General features: G+C 45.9%; 1 protein-coding gene across 4 annotated transcripts in view; it reads right to left on the bottom strand.

The window, feature by feature from the left end:
• PCDH15 (protocadherin related 15) overlaps positions 1–19,322 on the bottom strand; it is a 3,978,145-nt gene that overhangs the window by 175,384 nt on the left and 3,783,439 nt on the right. For all 4 annotated transcript variants that reach the window (XM_069611238.1, XM_069611242.1, XM_069611241.1 and 1 more), the window contains 2 exons: positions 18,988–19,164; positions 210–428 (listed from right to left, as the gene is read on the bottom strand). In XM_069611238.1, coding sequence (XP_069467339.1) covers positions 210–428; positions 18,988–19,164 — 396 coding nt within the window. The remainder of the gene's footprint in view (positions 1–209; positions 429–18,987; positions 19,165–19,322) is intronic.

The raw sequence follows: 19,322 nt of genomic DNA, 5'->3' as shown, positions 1-19,322 counted from the left end.
AAACATTGAGTGTGTTGTGTTGATGAGGGAATGAGAGAACATGCAATGTTTTCTCTAGAGCAAGGACATAAACACTATGGCCCTGATTCATAAAGCATTTTCAATGGGAAAAGGCTTTGTAAACGCTTTGTTAATCAGACCCTATGAATCCCGCTACTACATGAATGATGTCTATTACAAATCCAAACGTAAATAAAGAAAGAACTTACTGTCGGTAGCTGACCATAACTATCAATATGGCAGGCATGCAGCACAGGATGATGATTACAGCCAGAGCAAGCAATGCCCCTTCTGTATATCCAACAGCTTGAGCCTGCTTTTTGACATTGGCGACCACATCTGGTGTGCGGATTTCAAGAATGCGTCCTCCTTGTCCTATGTAATCCTGAAATTGTTTGTTGATGTCAAGCACTTTGCCATCCAAAAACCTTTAGCAACAGAGAAAAGTAAAAAAAAAAAAATCACTGGATTTGTGGTGCAGGAAACATTGGCCACATTTGTGTGTAATGAGCAAGACTTTACCAAGATAAGTAAAACAAAGCTTTTGGAAATGTAGCAGCTAGTATTATTGCTCTAAAGAGCCACATGTTACACTATCAGCCAACCTTCATATCCACTTAAAAGCAAAATATAATTAGTACACATAGGGCCTCATTACAACTCGGGCGGTAAGGGATTACCGGTACTGGTAAGGGCACTGGTACCGGTAATCCCTTACCGCCCTGCTACGAACTCCCTTTGCGGGTCCTCCCTTAACGCTTGGATTTACCAGGCGTTAAGGACAGGACCTGCAAAGGGACCTTAGAGCTAATAACGGTACCGCAATTTGCGGTACCGTTATTAGCGCCTTCCCCATTCCCATTGAGCACTATGGGGGCTCAAATGGGAATGGGGAAGGGCCCTGGTGAATGGGGAATTACCGCCCCCGCCAACCTTGGAATGGGGCGGTAATAGCTCCATTCACCAGGGCGGAGTCAGCGAGGTTTTGGAGGCAGCCATGGCACTAACAGCGCCATGGTTACCTCTAACCTCGTAATGAACCCCATAGTTTTTAAAAAAAACGAAAACACATGTATCATTGAAGATGATAGGATAGACAGATGAGAGTTGTTTAAATGCCTTTAAAAAAGGTTTGCCCAAACATTTTATTTGCGGTTAGGGGGGTTAATTGTCACAAAATAGAATGGTAAAATATTGCTTTGGTTTTTGAGGAAACAGTCTACTATTTTTCATGATTCTTCTGAAATAGGTTGCAAGTGCTGAGATTGATTCTCTGTAATACACTTACGCCGTAGTGTAGATTTAAAAGATACCTTTGCACATTATCCAGAACCACTAAAATGACTTTTGGGAATTATTCAAACTTAATGCGGAACTTGGAACTGAGCACGCGAGATTACCCCCATTGATGAGTTCTAAAAAAAGAGAACATCAGAACAATCACAAAGAAGTTACCAGGAATTCAACCTGGAGAGGTGATGTTCGAGTTACATTCACAAAATAAGTTCTGATTAACAGAGACTTATTTCTTCCAATTCAGCAGTAAATCAGGGGAACTTCTTTAGTGAATGAAATAACCCTCTCCAGGTAAAAGTGAAGTTAAGACAGACCAACTCCTGGTCAATTCTTTGTTAATCTGGCCTACTGTTAAGCTTCTGCAAACATTTTCAAAAGTGATCTGCAGGTTCTTGCAAATGTCTTAGTTGGATTTGAGTAGGTTTGCAGGTTCCCTAATGTTTCCTCTATTCATTCTGCTCAAACCTCCTTCAAGAGCCAATCATCTTCGGGGAGAATTGGGAGAGCTCATGCAGGTTTTGGTTGACATGTATTAATACAAACACACAATACATTAAAAAGCTGGGGGGTGAGCCTGGGGGCTATTAGTGAGATGCATTGGAGTGGGCATCTATGAATGTTAATCAAGCACAACAACACATATAACTCTGCAGTACAATTCCCAGTAGATTAATGTAACTAATCCAGAGATCTATACTGTGACAATTCAATAGGTGTCGTCACTTCTCTCCAGAAGGGAGACCTTTCCCTTGAGGCACGGTAGGTGTGGCCACTACCACATATTCCCCCTATTGGTGGATTAATGCAGGAGAATCTCATTAGGAGGTACTCCCCTCCTGGGGACAAGGAAGACAACTTGGGAGTATGGCCTAGTAAACACCATTGCACCAACACATACACTAGCTCCTCTTTCCTCTGCTAAACTCTTTTAAGACAGTAGACCCATGTATTATTGTAATACAGACAACCTCAGCCTGAGCACAAGTACCACGATGAAGAAGAACATGGGAACCATGAAGATCACCAATTATAGAAATACTAGTATGGAGTGGCCCCGCAGAAGTTTGAGATCAAGATAGATGAAAAGGACTTACAAAATGGGTTGAATAAGACATTGTATAAAAACTGACAATGGACTAAGCAATAGGTCAAGCCCAGTCAGGAAAGGCTGGGAGTGGAGAGTTCATCCGTCGCAGGAGTTTTGAACTCGTTTGGAAGACTGAAAGAAGCAGAGAATGGAGGACGATGGCAGTTGGCCGCATTAGCATCCAAGCAGATCTGTAGGAGCGGGACTGTGCAACCAGCTAGAGCGAAGGCAAGCAGAGGAAAGCTGTTGGCGGAATAGCCATCCAGCAGCAGAAGACTGATTCTGTAGATTTTACAGCATAAAGTAATAGGTGGGATGTGGGGTAAGGGTAAAAGTTAGGGAAGCGGTGCTAGGGTGGGGGGAGTTGAATGGGGGTATCACCCTGCATTATAAAAGAAAGTGTTAGGTGAAATAGATTCGGTCACTTCTCCATTAGGTAAAATATTTTTGATGAAATCATGGACATCTGCGGAACACAGCCTAAAGAGCCTGCAGAAGCAAGCTTGTAGACAAACCCAAAACCACTGACCACCATAGAAGGATCAATGACCCCAACAATAAAACAATAGAAGGGTATAGGACCCTGACAAAGGAAGTGTAAACAAGGTCTGGAGTCAGACAAAGAGAATACCAATGAGAAAGATTGGAAGTTTGCCTACACTTGGAAGAAATGGCAAAGTCTATTGAATGAGTGTGTAACATACCAGGGGAACTGGAGAACATAAGAAAAAGAGATATATTCCTCCTGGCCCTGTGAAAGGACATGGAAGTCCATAAGCAATCCAGGAGAAGGGAGTCATTCTCCAGGATCAAGATCTATTTACTTTCTGTGAACCTTTGTGGAATAAGATATCGACATCACGGGAATGGAGCCATTCCCCCTGGCTTGAGAACTTTTTGGACAGTTGTCGAGAAGAACTCTTGACATCCATCAGGAGATAAGAGTCGTTCTCCTGGTGGAGGAATGTTTGTGTTATTAGATCTACTTAGTTGTAGAGTGTACGGGCTAGAGATAGGTTTGGACACAGGACAGTGACTATCTGTTTGGCAGACATTCTGACTGTTTTATTAGTTTTGATTGAGGCAGGGAAACCCCTCATAGTGATAGGGCCAGATGGGTGTTTCTTTAACATATCAATAAAATGTGTGAAAAATTTCACCACCATGTCAGACTCTCTCTCCTGCACTCTTACAAAGTGTAAACTGCAGCTCGCAAGGTTGAATCTGGGTAAAAAGACCTCAGCCATCCACATTTCTTAAGTTGATCAAATTTGTAAAGTTGAAGTGGGGAACTCGCAGAGGTAGGTTAATGTCAGGAAAGGGGGGATAGCATGTCTCACCATTAGGTACCCTCTCTCTAATCCCGAAGGATCCTTCACTCAGGTGATCCTCCCTCACTGGTCCAACCCCAGGGTCAGGATCCAAGTGCGATTGGCCCTTCCGTGGCCACCTGAGTAGAGGGAAGTAGATGTAAGAGTACCTTCTGGTTTCTGACAAAACAAACTGCAGCTATGGTACATTGCATGTTCAATACCAGTACTGGTAGTATGATGCGTTTGACAAAACGTATCATATAAAGGTCCATAGAAAATTATCTCACACTGCACGCTTTGCCTTCCTCTTAGAACACTGGCACCTTCCAACTCTTAATCATCCATCCCATATTCCATATCCTCTCTAATGATACCCTTTTCTGATGACCTCCTCTTCACCATTCCTTATAGCATTAACACCCTGGCTCATTGGCTGAGCTAAGCATTACCCATCTACTAGCCTAAGCCCAGGAACGCCTGAGCTAAGCAAAGGCCATGGAAAGAGCCCAGGGCAATTACTGCCTGAACCCACTACCATGCCTGGGGGTTAATACTATTATATGATATGATATAAGTCATTTATAGCACCTGTACACAAGTGTTTCTAGGTGCAACAAGACAAGGAAGGGAGGACAGAAGGAGGACAAAACAATTGTGCTAGGCCTTGTGTCATTCAGATCATGCAAGTGCTGGCGGGAGGGAGGGGAAGACGTGCCAGAGGACAGCAGGGAGGAGAGAGTGCAAGTTACTAATAAGTACAGCCGGGAGGTGGCTCATAGTGCAGAGAATCAGTGGACTGTAGGGTTGCAGATACAGTCCCTTGAGTGGTTGGGAGGCCCAGAGGCAGTGATAGGGCCACCGGTAGTGCAGGAGCCTGGTCCCTTAAGTTCAGTGGGTGGCCAGGTACCCAGTATGAGCAGCAGATAGGGACATCAGCAAGGGAGAGAGAAGGCAGAATTGAAAAAGAAGGTCTTGAGTTGCTTCAAGAACCTTAGGTGGTCCTGCTCAAGTTTGAGAGAGGCAGGGACGCTGTTACAGAGGGAGGCCCCAGCCAGGGACAGAGATATAGCCCCCACTCTCTGCCTGGAGAAGCATCTGACCCTCAAGGAGTTGGAGGTGGATGAGCAGAGGGCTCGAGAAGGAAGATGCTTAGGAAGAGAAAGTTAAATGTAGTATGGTCCCTGGCCACAGAAAGCCTGGTGGACAATGCAGAGGGTCTTGAACTTGACCCTTGCAACCACAGGGAGCCAGTGGAAAGATTTCAGGGCTAGAGAGATAGGATTCCTAGACTTGAGGCCAAGGACACATTTCACAGTCTGGTTCTGGAAAAGGGCAAAGCGTATAAGCAGGCATATTTAGAAAGAGGCTGTTGCAGTAGTCCAGCCTAGAGAGGAACAGGGCTCTGGAGCCAGTGGGCCACTGGGGTAAAGGGAGAAAATGAAGAATACCTCTGAGGAGGTGCAGCTGCTAGTGTGACTTCTTAGAGACGTCAGAGATGTGAGGAGAGAAGAAGAGGGTGGAGTCGAAGATGACCCCAAGGTTCTTAGCCTGACTAGAAGGACCAGGTAGAGGGCCCAGGATGGGTGGCCAGAGTGAAAGAGGGAAGGAAGGAGCAGGAGTCCCAATGAGGAGGATCTCAGTCTTACTGGCATTAAGACAGAGATCATTGGAGGCACATCATTCCTGAAGAGTGGACAGACAATCTGGTATGAGAGAAGGAGCACAAGAGGCTGAGGGTGACCATATCACTGCACCCCGGCATATCAGCACCCCAGAATTCTTCATGTGGTGCATGAAGTGTATTTGTCAAAGGAAGTATAAGAAAAAATGCCCTTTGATGAAAAGATGTGAGCCCATTCATCAAAATTGGTTTTAACGGTAGTGATATGGTCAGCATGGACATCTATGTGGGCTCAGGAATGAGTCCCTTCACCTTGGCCATGTCGGTGGTGGTCATGAGGAGGAGGCAGAGGCAGCATATGTAGGATGGGAAGTAAGAGTGTCAGTACGGGTGGGCAATAGAGCATGGGGAAAGTTAGCAGCAGCGAGGAGACAGTGTAATGAAATGGCATGAAGTGTGCACTTCTATGTGAAGGGCAGCAGCACCAAGCTCCTTCCCAAAGGTGGTATTGTGAGGAATCCTACAGACTGCTCACTAAACCTCTTTCTAAAGTCTCCTTCTGTGTGGCCAGGGAAAGGCAGACACTTTCTGATCCTAACTTTAGGGATGATGTTCTGCGGGAGGATCACCTGGGAGGAGAAAGGGCCCAGGGGAATAAGAGTACTCAGTGGGGTGAGACCCAGTCTTTATCTTCCTCTAGGGAGAACATCCCCTCAATACCCAAGTATGTAATGGCTTGTTGTCATAACAATTTTCTTGTTCCACAAGTTGAACATCTTAATGTGGGTAAAACAATCAGAAGCCCTTAGGCATTGAGAGAAATATAACCCACATTACCAAAGCCAAGGAAGAAGCAGAATAAAAACACATCCTTGTCAAGGTTTGGTTGATAACATATTGGGGAAACAAGAGTGACAAGAAGGCTGCCCTTCTGGAAACGTTGTTCAGAGGGAGAGGAGAATAACTTGCAGAGATTCTGGGAAGTACAAAAGAGTACTAAGGACCACCAATGTAAATCTTGCCTTCCATGAAGAATTGCTTAATGTCTGATGTTTTAAATTGATGAATACTACAAAGCTGGTGTAAGCTGATCCTAACCACAGAGGCAGTTTATAAATTATTATTTAGGCAGGGGAGTATATTGAAGTAGTTGGCCTGGCATGGGAGTAAACCAGGTAGAAGTTGATGAAGAGCTATTAAGTGGTGTTAACAAATCATTCTTATGAACTGTTTCTGTTAATTCTGAAGCAAGAACGGTATACAACTGTTGCAGAAGTGGTATTTACGTTCAGAAATAAGTTGTTGTAAAGCATCCTGACAAAGACAATTTATGTTGATACTAATGATCTGAGGAATTATTCTGTTTATTGGAAAAAGATGACTTTGAATTTGATTCGTTCTTGAATCACTGCATTGTTGGACCTTTCGGTTGTGAAGTTGGTGTCACAAAGAACTGTGCCAGAACTTTCTGTTGTAGAGTTGGACTTACAAAGAACTGTGCTGGAACTTGGTTGTAAACCTGGATTTCACTGTTTCGTTTTGGAACTTTGGAGCAGAATCCTGCTTGAATCTGGGGAAGGGTAATTCACTGAGATTATAAGGAGAGACTCTTGTCATATTTTGAACATAACTATTATATTATTTTGTTGACTTTTGAACTGCCATGCATTCCCTAATTGATTAGTAACTCAATTTACAGTACTAGGTATAAGTGTGAGGGACAGATATGTGTTATTAGAGTGTTTCCTTTAGTTTATTTTAGACAGGGAAATTCATCAGGCTAGGGATAGTGAGGCATTTATTCAACCTTTTGAGTTAATAAAATGGCATCTTTTGAAAATCCTTCACAAAGGTGTCCGCCTGACATTTTCTACACCTCACAGCATACACCATGGCATTTAAAACATTGTTGGAGGGAGCTAATTGTCTGGCTGCCACATCCTTAGTGCTATTATTCTTTACCACTTTTCTACCACCTTTCCTCTCCATGTCCATTCTTCCCCTCGACAAGATTAGTAATCCGTTGACTTAAACTCTATCTCCAGGATGAATTTCTATTGTTCCCTCTCCCACTGCTTTACAAGTCGTTGAAACACATATTACTTTCTTTTATTTCGCTATGTATCTTTGTTGCTGCAATATCTCCAGCTGCTCCAATGCTCTGTTCTTGCCCTCCTGTAAAGTCCAAAACCTGAACTCTCTCATACTGTCCCCTCAGCACTTACATTGTTGGACAAGGCAGATATCATGTGGCAACAATCTCAAGGCCATTTCCTTCTGTCACTCTCTGTATGAACATTTGTTCATGCCACAAGAACAATATGTTAGTAGCTGTCTGTTTTCTAACTTTATCCAACTAAATGATAATGCCAATTCTGATCCTTCTTATCCACCCCCATATGCCGTGGATTTTATCAACTTCTTCATTTGAAAAAATAATCATCTTCTTTAATCCCCCACTCCTTTTTCCCACCCATCAGACCCCCTCTTTGAATTCACCTGATTCCTTTTACATCATCACCTTCACTGAAAGCAATGCATGACTTCCCCACGCTGTCATTATCAGCACAGGCTTGCAGGTAAGGGGGGGCTAGAAAGGGGAAGAAAAAAGGGGATGGGCAGGGATCAGGAAGGCAGCCATCAATACCTCAAGACTCTGTACTTGGATTACTGCTTTACATCTATGCACATCTCCACCCTTCGTGCCTTTCAATTATCATGTCACTTTTATGATGATGGCGGAGAAATCTCTGCTTTTCGTGGTTCATTCAGTTTCTGCAAGTATTGATAGCTGTAAACTAATGGATTTCTACTCTCTAACTCCATCCTAATTACAGTTTTTTTCCTTCACCATCTTATTTGTCGATCCTCCTTATTCAATCACGCCTCCTTTGTCTTCTGCAATATCGTAATTATTTCTGATTCTTCCCTCTTTTTCTGTAGTCACATCTCTAACACTATTAGTTCCTTTCAATTTAAGCTCCACACAATTTGTAAAATGTTGTCGCTTATGACCTTTCATGGCACTCAGACCACCATTCTAACTCTCTGTTCAAGTCCTGACTACTTCAAGTCTTTTCTCATCAGCTTCAAGAATACCCTTTAATCTCTCTTCAACATGTTTGCATTCATTATTTCCATTTCCCCCTAAGCCCACATCAATCCACTACTGATTGCTTCTCATTGGATCCCATAGCCCATTGATCTCCACACTTGAGTCTGGAGCCCAGTTGTTAACTTGAGAGGCAGATGAATAAGGCAGATGAATGTCAGCCATAGCTTCTGCCCCTCCCCCAGCCCAATAACGCATGGGTGAGAAATGTTACTCTCTAAAACAGGGCTGTCCAACTACAAGCCTCGAGGACCCGAATCCTGATGGGTTTTCAGGATATCACTCATTAATATGCATGAGGATAAATGTGCATACATTTAGAGCATGGTATTCAAATTTATCTCATGAATATTGATGAGCGGTATCCTGAAAACCCAGCATGGATCTGACCCTCCAGGCCTGGAGTTGGACAAACCTGCTCTAAGACAACCATATCACCCTTAGTCCAGGCACATTGGCGCCGGGTCAGTGCAGATATTGACTGTATAGTGTTATTAGAGTGAGAACAATTTAAGAGGAGTCTTGTTGCTTAGTAACGTGGTGATTTTATCATCCAAAGATCGCAGAGACTGCTGATCTGTAAGTAGAGGTCCCCAGGTCGTTACTCAACCAGAGCCTCTAACTGAGAGCTCACCATCTACATAGATGAATAAGTCTCATACAACATGTGCCTTGAAAAAGACCCAGGAGGGTTGAATCACTTGTCGGCTAAATTGTGTAATAAAATCACCACATTCCAAAGCCACAAGACTCCTCTGAAATTCTATCTGAACCTAATAACACTATACAGTCAATATCCACACTGACCCAACACCTCTGTGACCGCGGTTCTTAATGAATCCTATCCTAACCTTTTTCAAGATGGAAGAGCACTGTCTCCAAAGAACCCCTCACAGGCAGCAGGGTCCATTATATTCATCAGCGCAGTGACCTGCTTATTCTAGTGCTCTGCCAAACCTCATCATTTTCCCAGGCAGGCACAGCAGGAGATGAACACAATCTAAGATGAAGATGGCAAGAATAAACAAACTAACAGTGTAACAATACATGTGCATGCAGTAGACATGAAACACATGTGCAATCAACAAGAAGAACACGTGCACTAGGTAAAATATCCATGAAGAATATTAACGTAGCATCTATAAGACATAAAGAATACTAACATAAGCAATGTAACATATAAATGCAACATGAATGACAAGCGAATATAGCTCACCAACATAGAAACACAACAGTAATGGGCAGTCATCTTTTCCAAAATGGAAGCTGCAACATGCCTCTAATGAAACAAACAACCTTAAGGCTTCACTAGAACTCAAGATGCTGAAATCACAGGAATACCGATCTGTGCAGAGCTCAGGCAGTAGCCGCAAACCAGAGCCAGATTTATTGTGAAACAAGGGAGGATGATAATAATGCAGGGAAGGCACAAGATAGCAATTCCCAGGAGACAGAATTATGCTCATATATTAATTACATTTGAGACAAGAAATGCCCATGCAGAATAGCTCAATAGTGTCCTCAGTGGAGAAAAAAACCATAACACTCGCATTAATATTAGCTAAAATCCTAACAAATGCATGGTAAAATGATCCCAACCATGGTCCCATCACATGTGACCCATAATTGGCAAACACTGTCTATTCATTAGACTGCAACACAGAAAGGGCTCCTGCTGTGCTCCCTACCATACACCAAGACACGAGACATTGCACAAAGCCAATTACAAATAAATCACACTGGCTCATGGCCTAGGAATAAGGGATGGTATCTTTTTTAATTGAATGGAAAGCAGCCTGTGGACTCTCTCCCTACTCCTGTCTATCTCATGTCTTGACGAACTGACAATTGTCCTAGGTTGGTTAGCAGAGTTCCATCCAATTAGTGCCTCTGTTGTTACACCATCGCATAATATGCCATCCAATGATTCAGTGTACAGATGATGTATTTTTACCTTTATTTTTTTTTAATAAAGTATTTTATTATTATCATAGTATTACAACAATCACAAAAATCAAAAACAAATCAACATAAGGACTATCATGGTCAGTCTCAATCAACGAAGGCAGTACACATATCAGCTGTGGACAAGAGTCTTCCTTAGTACATATATCGGCGTGTAGTACACAATACCTATTGCATGCTTCCCAGCATGCAGGAGGGAGTCTTAGATAGCTTCTTCTTCCCACCTATCCCAAATTTTCGAGGCTTTGTTGGGACAACCCCTTGCCAAATAGATCCTATGCTCCATCATGGCGCACACGTCCATATCCAGTTTCCATTGATCCATTGTCGGAGGGTCAGGGGCTCCCCATTTCTGTGCTATTTTACGCTTGATCAGCCCTGCTGCCGTGTGTAAGAGCAATCTCTCCCACTTGTTAGCTTCGATTTCATTAGGTATTCCCAGGAGTAGGGCTTTTGGGTCCAGTGGTATGGTCTGGCCCAGGACCCTGGAGAGCTCCCCACAGCATACATTCCAAAAGGCTTGTATCCGGGGACATGCCCACAAGATGTGAAAGAAGGTTCCCTCCTCCTCCCCGCAGCGGAGACAGTTTGGGTTTGGGGCCCTTTTCCAGCCGTATAGTCGCGTCCTAGGGTAGTATACCCGGTGCAGTATCTTCAACTGCACCAGTCGGAGCCTAGAGGAGATAGCAATTTCACGAGGGTGCATGAGGACTTGTATCCAGTCCTCCGGATCTATCTCTCCCACATCCGCTTCCCATTTCGCCTTGAGCTCATTCAGTTCGAGGGTAGCAAAGGAGGATATGGCGTTATATAAGATGGAAGTGCATTTGGTGGGGATAAACGCTGGTAGGATGTTACGCTCTATGGGGGTGTAGTCCGGTAGCCTTGTGTCAGCTGTTAAGTGGGTTCTTAAAGCGTGGGCTAGTTGTATGTAGTGATACCGTTCCGTATTTGGGATCTGGAAGTGTGCCTGTAGATCTTCAAATGAGGCCAGTTTCCCATTTGTGAGCATATCCCCCACTCGCGTGACCCCTGCTTTTATCCAGTTGGGCCATGGCTCTAGTTCACGGGACGCAGCTAGATTATTATTTTGCCAGAGAGGTTGTGCGATGGTGACTTTATTATCCCACCCAACAAACCGGTGTGCCTGTCTCCAGACCATAGTGAGGTGCGTTGTAGTTGTGGGTGGGGGGGTTCTCGGGAGGGGTTGATAAAGGATGGCCAGTGGGTCTGCATTCTGTATAGTGGCCATCTCAGCGCGTATGTGAGGTAGGTCCCGATTCCCGTGAAGCAGATCGTTAACCACAGCCAATTGTGATGCCCAATGGTAGGTTTGGAGATGGGGGACTCCCACTCCCCCCTCCCAGATCGATCTCTGAAAGGTGGTTAACGCTATTCGTGGTTGACCTCCCCCCCATATAAGGTCCCTAAGAAGTGTGTCTGCTAGGTGAAACTCTGAGTCTGGAATTTTGTGTGGGGCATTTTGAAGGACATAGAGGTATCTGGGAAGGGTCATCATTTTAAAGAGTGCCGCTCTACCCATAAGGGTCAGGGGGAGAAGTTTCCAGTGTTGGACATCGATAATGAACCGGTCTGTGAACGGTCGGAGATTGTGTACTACATAGCTTGTCAGGTCCCCGGATATCCAGAATCCCAGATATCGAAAGCCTTGTCGTTCAACTCGGTACGGGCATTCCTGGTGGATGGCCTGCTCTCCACCCTTCACAGGGAAGAAAACTGATCTATCCCAATTGATTCTGAGTCCGCAAAATTTACCAAAGCGGATGAGCAGCTGTGTTACGATGGGACAGGATCGAGGCGGGTCTCCCAGGTATATAAGGAGGTCGTCTGCGTAAAGAGATGTACGGTCCTCATAGCCCTCTGGCCAACTAAACCCCGTCCAGGCTGTGTTTTGGCGAAGCCAAATAGCGAGTGGTTTGATTGCAAGGGCAAACAAAAGGGGGGAGAGCGGGCATCCTTGCCGCGTACCTCGGCCCAAGGGGAAGGATCGAGAGGACCATCCATTTACCTTTACCTCCGCTTGGATGTTAGTATAAAGTAATTGTACCCATCCTATAAAGACTTCCCCGAATCCCATACGGCGCATAATCTCCCAAAGGCTATCTCATCGAATTGAATCGAACGCTTTTTCAAAATCAATTGCCAGCAGGGCCAAAGGTCCGATTATGATCGGAGATCTCTCCATTGCCAAATGGAGACGGCGTAGATTCATCCGGGTCGATTTGTGGGGCAGAAATCCGCATTGGTCCGGGTGAATCAGGGTGGATGTAACCAGTTGTAACCGGTTCGCCAGGAGTTTTGCGAGGACCTTGGCCTCTCCATTAATCAATGATATAGGTCTGTAGAAAGCACATTTGTGTGGGGATTTGTCAGGTTTGGGTATGACCACGATGGTCGCTTTACATAGGTCTGGAGGGCGGGTCCCTTGTTCCCGGGCGGCAAGGAACATTCTGTGCAGGGGGGCCGCCAGCTTGTCTGCTCCTAGCTTTTGCCAGGTTTCAACAGGGAATCCGTTCGGGCCCGGTGTTTTCCCCGACCGGAGCTGAGATAGTGCCTCTGAAATCTCGGCCTCTGATACGGCGGAGTCCAGATGCTCCCTCTGCTGCACGGAGAGCGTCGGCAACGATAGCTCGGCTAAGAGGGATGGGTCTAGTGGAGAGGCTGGGGCTCGGTACAAGTCTGCGTAGAACATCGAGAAGGCCTCAGCAATCTCAGCGTCAGAGTGATAGCTGTCGCCCTGTGGTGTGACTATTTCCCGGACATGGCGTTGTCCTTCATCTCTCTTCTGCAGCCAGGCGAGCATTTTGCCCGCTTTGTCCCCTAGTTCGTATATTCTCGCTTTAGCCTGCCAGTGGGCCTGCTTAGCGTCATCCATCGCTCTGTTCCGAAGACGCTCTTGGGCGCGTTGGAGGGAACGATGGGTGTCAGGCGTGGGGTCGGAAATATGTTTAGCCTCCCTGTCGCTCACTTCCTTCTCGGCCTCTAGTATCTTTTGGAGCCGGGTGTTCCTTTTATGTGTCGTCCAGGAGAGGATTTCGCCCCTAAGCACTGCTTTGTATGCCTCCCACACAGTCATGGGGTTATCTACCGATCCTTCATTAATTTTGAAGTATTCAGCAGATATTTCCTCTAGGCGATCTATCAGCTCCGGGAACCCCAGGTAGTAGCTATTAAGTCTCCACGTTCTGGGGGGGAGCGTGCCTAGCATACATATATCCATCGAAAGCGGTGAATGGTCCGAGATTCCCCGAGGGAGCAGTTCTGCGGACATTGCCCTATAGAGGTCAGTGTGCGATAGAAGAAAATAATCCAGTCTGGACATAGAACCGTGTGCACCAGAGTGGAATGAATATTCCCTAACATCGGGGTGTAGCTCCCTCCATACATCCCGGAACCCAAGGGCAGATGTAAAGTTGGCTAAGTTGGTAGGGGTATCTGGGTTACGATTTCGGAGGTGGGAGCAGTCAGTGTTGTTGTTCATGGTGTCATTGAAATCCCCCCCTAGGATGTATATGTCATGGTGATGTTTACCTATAAGGGTGATGAGGTCATCCAGTAATTCCTGTCCCAGACCCGGTGGAGAATAGATCGAGACAATTGCCACCTTTTGACCCCAGATCGTTCCCAGGATGAACACGTATCGGCCCCTGGGATCTTGTTCTACGGTATGCTGAATAAATGGTATACGTTTGTAGAATAAGGGTGCCCCTGGAGCCCATTGTGTATCCCGCATGAAAGGCCAGGCGATAGTTAGTTCTTTGGAAGAAGGCACAGTTTACCCCAGCCAAGTGGGTTTCCGTAAGGAGGGCCACATCAGGGGAATGTCCATTTAGGAATTGCATGATAAGGCGCCGTTTAATTCCTGACCCCATCCCATTCAAATTCCAAGTATGGAGTTTCAAGGACTTAGTGTGCTGCATGAGGGTATGTGAGTTTGCGTAGAGGATATTTACTACGTATGATGGGGATATTCGGGGTATAGCGATGCATAAGAGATGGCGGTGTTATCTTCGCCTGTACTAAGGAAGCAGGGTTGCTTCGTGGAACAGTGCAAGATGCCCCTAACAGGGGACAGTGAGTAGTTCGGCCCATGAGCAAGTGGCAGTCCTGAAGAAACCAACAAACAATTTTAAAAATTTCCCAACACACCCCCACCCCATACTCCACCCCAACACGAAGTACCTGCCGCCCAAACATGCTGATCCTTCAACTTAAGGTGTCAGCTCAAAAACCAGACCCTTAGATAGGGTCGAAACCAACAAGAAAAAAAGAGGGGGAGGGGGGGAGGTCTAACCAGGGGAGAGTTCAGACCTTTCCCCAGAGTTCCCACCTTGCGCCCATCGTCAACTTCTTCCATGGTGGGTAAATTGCGCGTCGGTATCTGAGGCGCGGTCGGTACACCCTCGTGTGTCCCAGCAGTGTTCTAAGGTCCTCGTAGGGGACTATAGTTAGTTCATTCCTCTTCTTGTTGTACCGGTGGCTCCGGGATCTCCTGTACTCCCCGTTCTGGGTGTCTCCTCGGGGAGGCCCGCCTCGGCCCGGGTCGGGGTCGCCCTCTCCGTCTCCTTGGTCTTGCAGTCCAATCGCCCTCTATGTGAGCCTCTGCCCACTTCCAGGCGTCTTGTGGGTCGGTGAAGTGGACTGTAGTGCCTTTATGATAGATCTTAAGTTGGGCCGGGAAGAGCAGGCCGTATTTCACGTTCATCTGAGCAAGTTGTTTCTTGAGTGGTTCAAAGGATTGTCATGCCCTCTGCACTTCTCGGGTATAGTCCGGAAAGAAGGCGATTCGGGAGCCGTTATGGGTGATCGTCCCCTGCGAGCGTGACAATTGCAGAAGGGCATCCCTGTCGCGGTAGTTGAGCAAGCGAGCAATGATAGTCCGGGGTGGAGCGCCCGGGAGCGGTTTGCCCGAAGGTATTCTATGAGCCCTCTCCACCGAAAAGAATTTTGAGAAGGATTGGGGTTTGAAGATGTCCACGAGCCACTGCTCCAGGAACAATTCCGTGCATTGCCCCTCTTCCCCCTCCAGCAGGCCCAGGATGCGAACGCTGTTGCGGCGGGACCTTCCCTCTCCATCATCCACTCTCGCCTCTAAGGCTTTCAGGCGGTTTAAGGGTTGGGACAGCTGATGGTTGATCCCGCCGATGCTGTCCTCTGCTTCGGAGATGCGGAGTTCCACGATTCCTGTTCTGGAAGTCAGCTTCTGCAGATCGTGGCGTAGGAAGGAGACATCCGCCGCCATGCTGTCTATTTTGGTCTCCATGGAGGAGCGAGAGTTGGCGATGGCCACCATTACGTCCCGTAAGGAGAGGGATTCATCTCCTGTGGGGGAGTTTGGTCGCGTTGCAGGGTCCGCCGGGGCCGGGGTGGTAGCGACGGCAAACTGGTCCATGCTGCTCTGTGTAGATGGTTTCTTCTGCCTGTCCTTCCCCATGTTCTCGGGAGTAGTAGGGTGTCTGCTACGACGGGGCTGGAATTATTGTATGAACGTCGTTGGAGTGGTCGTACCCCCCCGATATATGGGATGGTGGCCGAGCAGCGAGTCAAGTGAGGGGTGTATGAGTTCCAAAAGCCTTCTCCACCAGGGCCTGGGGCTTATGTGACGAGAGTACTCTAAGGCCCAGAGCCCTTTAGTGGGCCTCCATAATACGCATGGACCTCCGGCGCTTCTAGCTGTTCCCCCAAGCGGGTGGCGGTCCCCCCTTCGCTGGTACGGTACAGTCCTCAGCGGGCCCGGTCACTTACTTCTGACGCGGCTGCAGTCGCGGCGTGGTGTCCCAAAGTAGATATGCCTCAGGAGGCAGGAGCCGCACACCACCGGGACCTCAGGAGGGCCGCCATTTTCCCCCGCACCTCTATCGCGGATCAGATCCGGTGAATAATCTCAGGTTCGGCGGTGGAGGAAGAGAGGTCCCGGGCGTCCGCGTCACGTTCTGTCTCCTGCTCCGCCGTGTCAGATCGTCTCGGGCCTCTCGGTCAGGCAGAGGAAGTCCGTCCCCAGACACCGGCAGCCATCTTGGTCGCGTAGCTCCGCTGCCGGGCCTCGGCAAAATGTGGGTTTATCTCCGTCGTCTGGGCAGGCAGGTGCCACCACCTCCGTCAATCCGAGCCCAGTGTTTATTTCGCACGAAATCCCCCGGAATCAGGATGAAAATACAGGATTATTTTGGCGCCAGCGGGAGCTCACTCGGCTCATGTACGCATCGTCCGCGCGCTGGCCACGCCCCCCTATTTTTACCTTTATTAATTTAGAGGTAGTCCCAGGTGGAGCCAAGAGATTGGCATAACAAATTAAATGTTTTTTTTCTCATAGAGTCTATTTGTAATCAACCCCCATAACCATTCCTTAGTCCCCATGGGGTTTGTACCATGATAACATCAGCAATGACGAGTTTTGAGTATTTAATCCATTGTTTGCATTGAATTAATCAAGAGTTCCCAGATTTCAATGCTTCTATGCTATCCCTGCTTTATTTCAGATGCTCATAAAGCTGGGAATTTCCTCGAACTCTGTCTACATCTGTTAGTCTAGTTTTGACTGACTCAATATCTTCTTGGCAATCTTGGACTTTCCTGGGCCATCTTAACATTTACATACATCCACAGGCCTGCTTCTCCAAATCCCCATTCCCTTGTTTACTAAGTTCTTGCGTGTCATCTCCCATACTCCTCTCTAGTATATTTTCTGTTCTCACCTCTTCTCCCATGGGCTACATCCTGTGTCCTTTCCTTCGAAATATAGGACTCACTACTGTGCAATTTTCCTCCTCTATCCTCACTTATGCTTCTTTCACTCTTCTAAGCATCACGTTATGTAAAGTTCCTTCATGCCACCTTCCTAAATACATTTCCCTAAACTATTTTTTTCATTTTATTACTCAAAATATTGCAACAATTGCCATTTCGGCTTGCACAGCAGCTTGTCAAAAACACTATGGTAAAAAATAAGAATTACATGTCATGTCCCAGATTAAAGAAAACATGTTTCATACCTGTGTTGCAAATTTCTGACTCAAGTAGGAAGACACTTTGAATGACAGCCCTTTCATAACATGAAAAGCTGCCTGTCCCAATTCCCTTAGATGATGTTTAAGTGTGATCTGGCCATGGGAATGTATAACCCATCCTTTATCTATTATTCTAAAAATGGATGTAATGCTCATGGACCTACTCTCACTGCAACGTCTTCCAATTCATCTCTTCTATCCTAGGTCCAGCCACAGGTCCAGAGGAATGCGCAAAACAGAGAGGGGTGTTTTCATACTGTTGCGCGCTGCCCCTCAAATGGAAACAGTTGTGAATAGCATGAGAATTTGTATCATCTCATTTTACATTGCTTCACCTACAAGAGGTGTGGAGAGATTTAAATTTTAAAAAAAGCATTGTAAGAGAGAGTACCATTAAGGCCTGTGACCTAAAATGTGAATCTTCCACACAAGTAGATGAAGGGCTGATCGCACCCATCCCATCGTGTTGGTGCAAGGCGTAAATGCCTACCTACGTTTTGTAAAGTCAATTATGATTTTTTAAGTGATTTGGTGTTCTGGATTCAATCAACGAACTCCATTTGATGTGACCACTGGAAAACTACTTTTATGATGAGTGGTGCTGAAACGTCAATAATCTATTCCAGCCACAATTTATTTACTGACGCCATCTATTTTTTTCTGTACCTACCATCTATTTCACAATGTTTTTTGCCATCTTCCCTAAGTCTGCTCCATTTTGGCATACATATCTGGTAATTTGTCGCATTCAATAGCCCTTGACCCATTGTCCTACTTCAGTTTGGCAAACCTATATGGTGTAATCTAATCTGCTATTGACCTATAATTCAGTTTACATTCATTGTCAAATGCAACCAAAAACAAACCTACCTCCTCACCTCATTTCACCCAGGGTCTGTGTTCAACAACTTTACACTGCATGTTTTTGCATCACACATGAAAAACACCAACATTTCTCATTTGTGGCAGTTTCTTTATGGATATCAAATAATGGTGTAACACGAAGGACAAGTCAGGCACTCCTATGCAAATTAGGAAAGTTGGGCACATAAACAGCTTTAAGAACTATGCTGGCTTTCTTGCTCCTGCCAGGCAGAGCACACTTTATAGATCACGCCTGCGGGTCGTTTTGCAAAAGGTCAAGAAGGGTTCTATTGACCTGCGAGGACGACAACAGGACAAGGAAGCTGTCAGAGACTGCTCCTTCCAAGGGTGTTGTGGTGATGGTCTGGATATAGCATGCATAGCCTTTGAGTACCTGCCGTAAACCACATAGAGAAAAAGCTGGGGAAGATGTTTTATGTATAATTGCTGATACTACACCTCACCTTTTCTGGGGGCCTGGCCGCAGCTGCAAAGGCAGGTTATGACTACTTCAAGCCATGAAGCACAAATGGAGTCAGAGTTTCTATTTTAAAAAAGTGGCAAAAAGTTGGAATGTTCTTAATATTTTAATATTCCTTCCTCTGCATTCAAGAATGGGAAATCACTTTAGATAGAAAATATACATTCCTTTAGATCTGTAAACACTCAATTGAAAAGAAGGAGCAGATACTGATGCATACTTAAACAATTCATTCCGGGATATAGCCCTATTTGTTTGAGGGTCGATTGCATAGACCATGAGATCACTTTGAGTATAGTCTTCTTCTGAGTAGCCATCTCCGAACCGCCGGGCACCTATGGACTCGACAACGATTGCAGCACCAGGTATCTGATCCTTGACGTAGCCTTCCAAAATCCTGCAAATGAGGGGGAAAGAGATATTATCAAACACATATAGATTCAGACTTTGTAGTTATTTTTATTTCACCTGAGTGACATTTTGTGTCTACTAACTCATTTCATAATACTTTATGTGGATGCGAAAACAAGAGTAGCAACAGGTAAATGGCCAATT

The sequence above is a fragment of the Ambystoma mexicanum genome, chromosome 8 (assembly GCF_040938575.1).
Source record: "Ambystoma mexicanum isolate Mex_15411 chromosome 8, UKY_AmexF1_1, whole genome shotgun sequence".
In the NCBI taxonomy this organism is placed as follows: domain Eukaryota; kingdom Metazoa; phylum Chordata; class Amphibia; order Caudata; family Ambystomatidae; genus Ambystoma; species Ambystoma mexicanum.
This window is presented reverse-complemented; position numbering and strand designations above follow the sequence as displayed.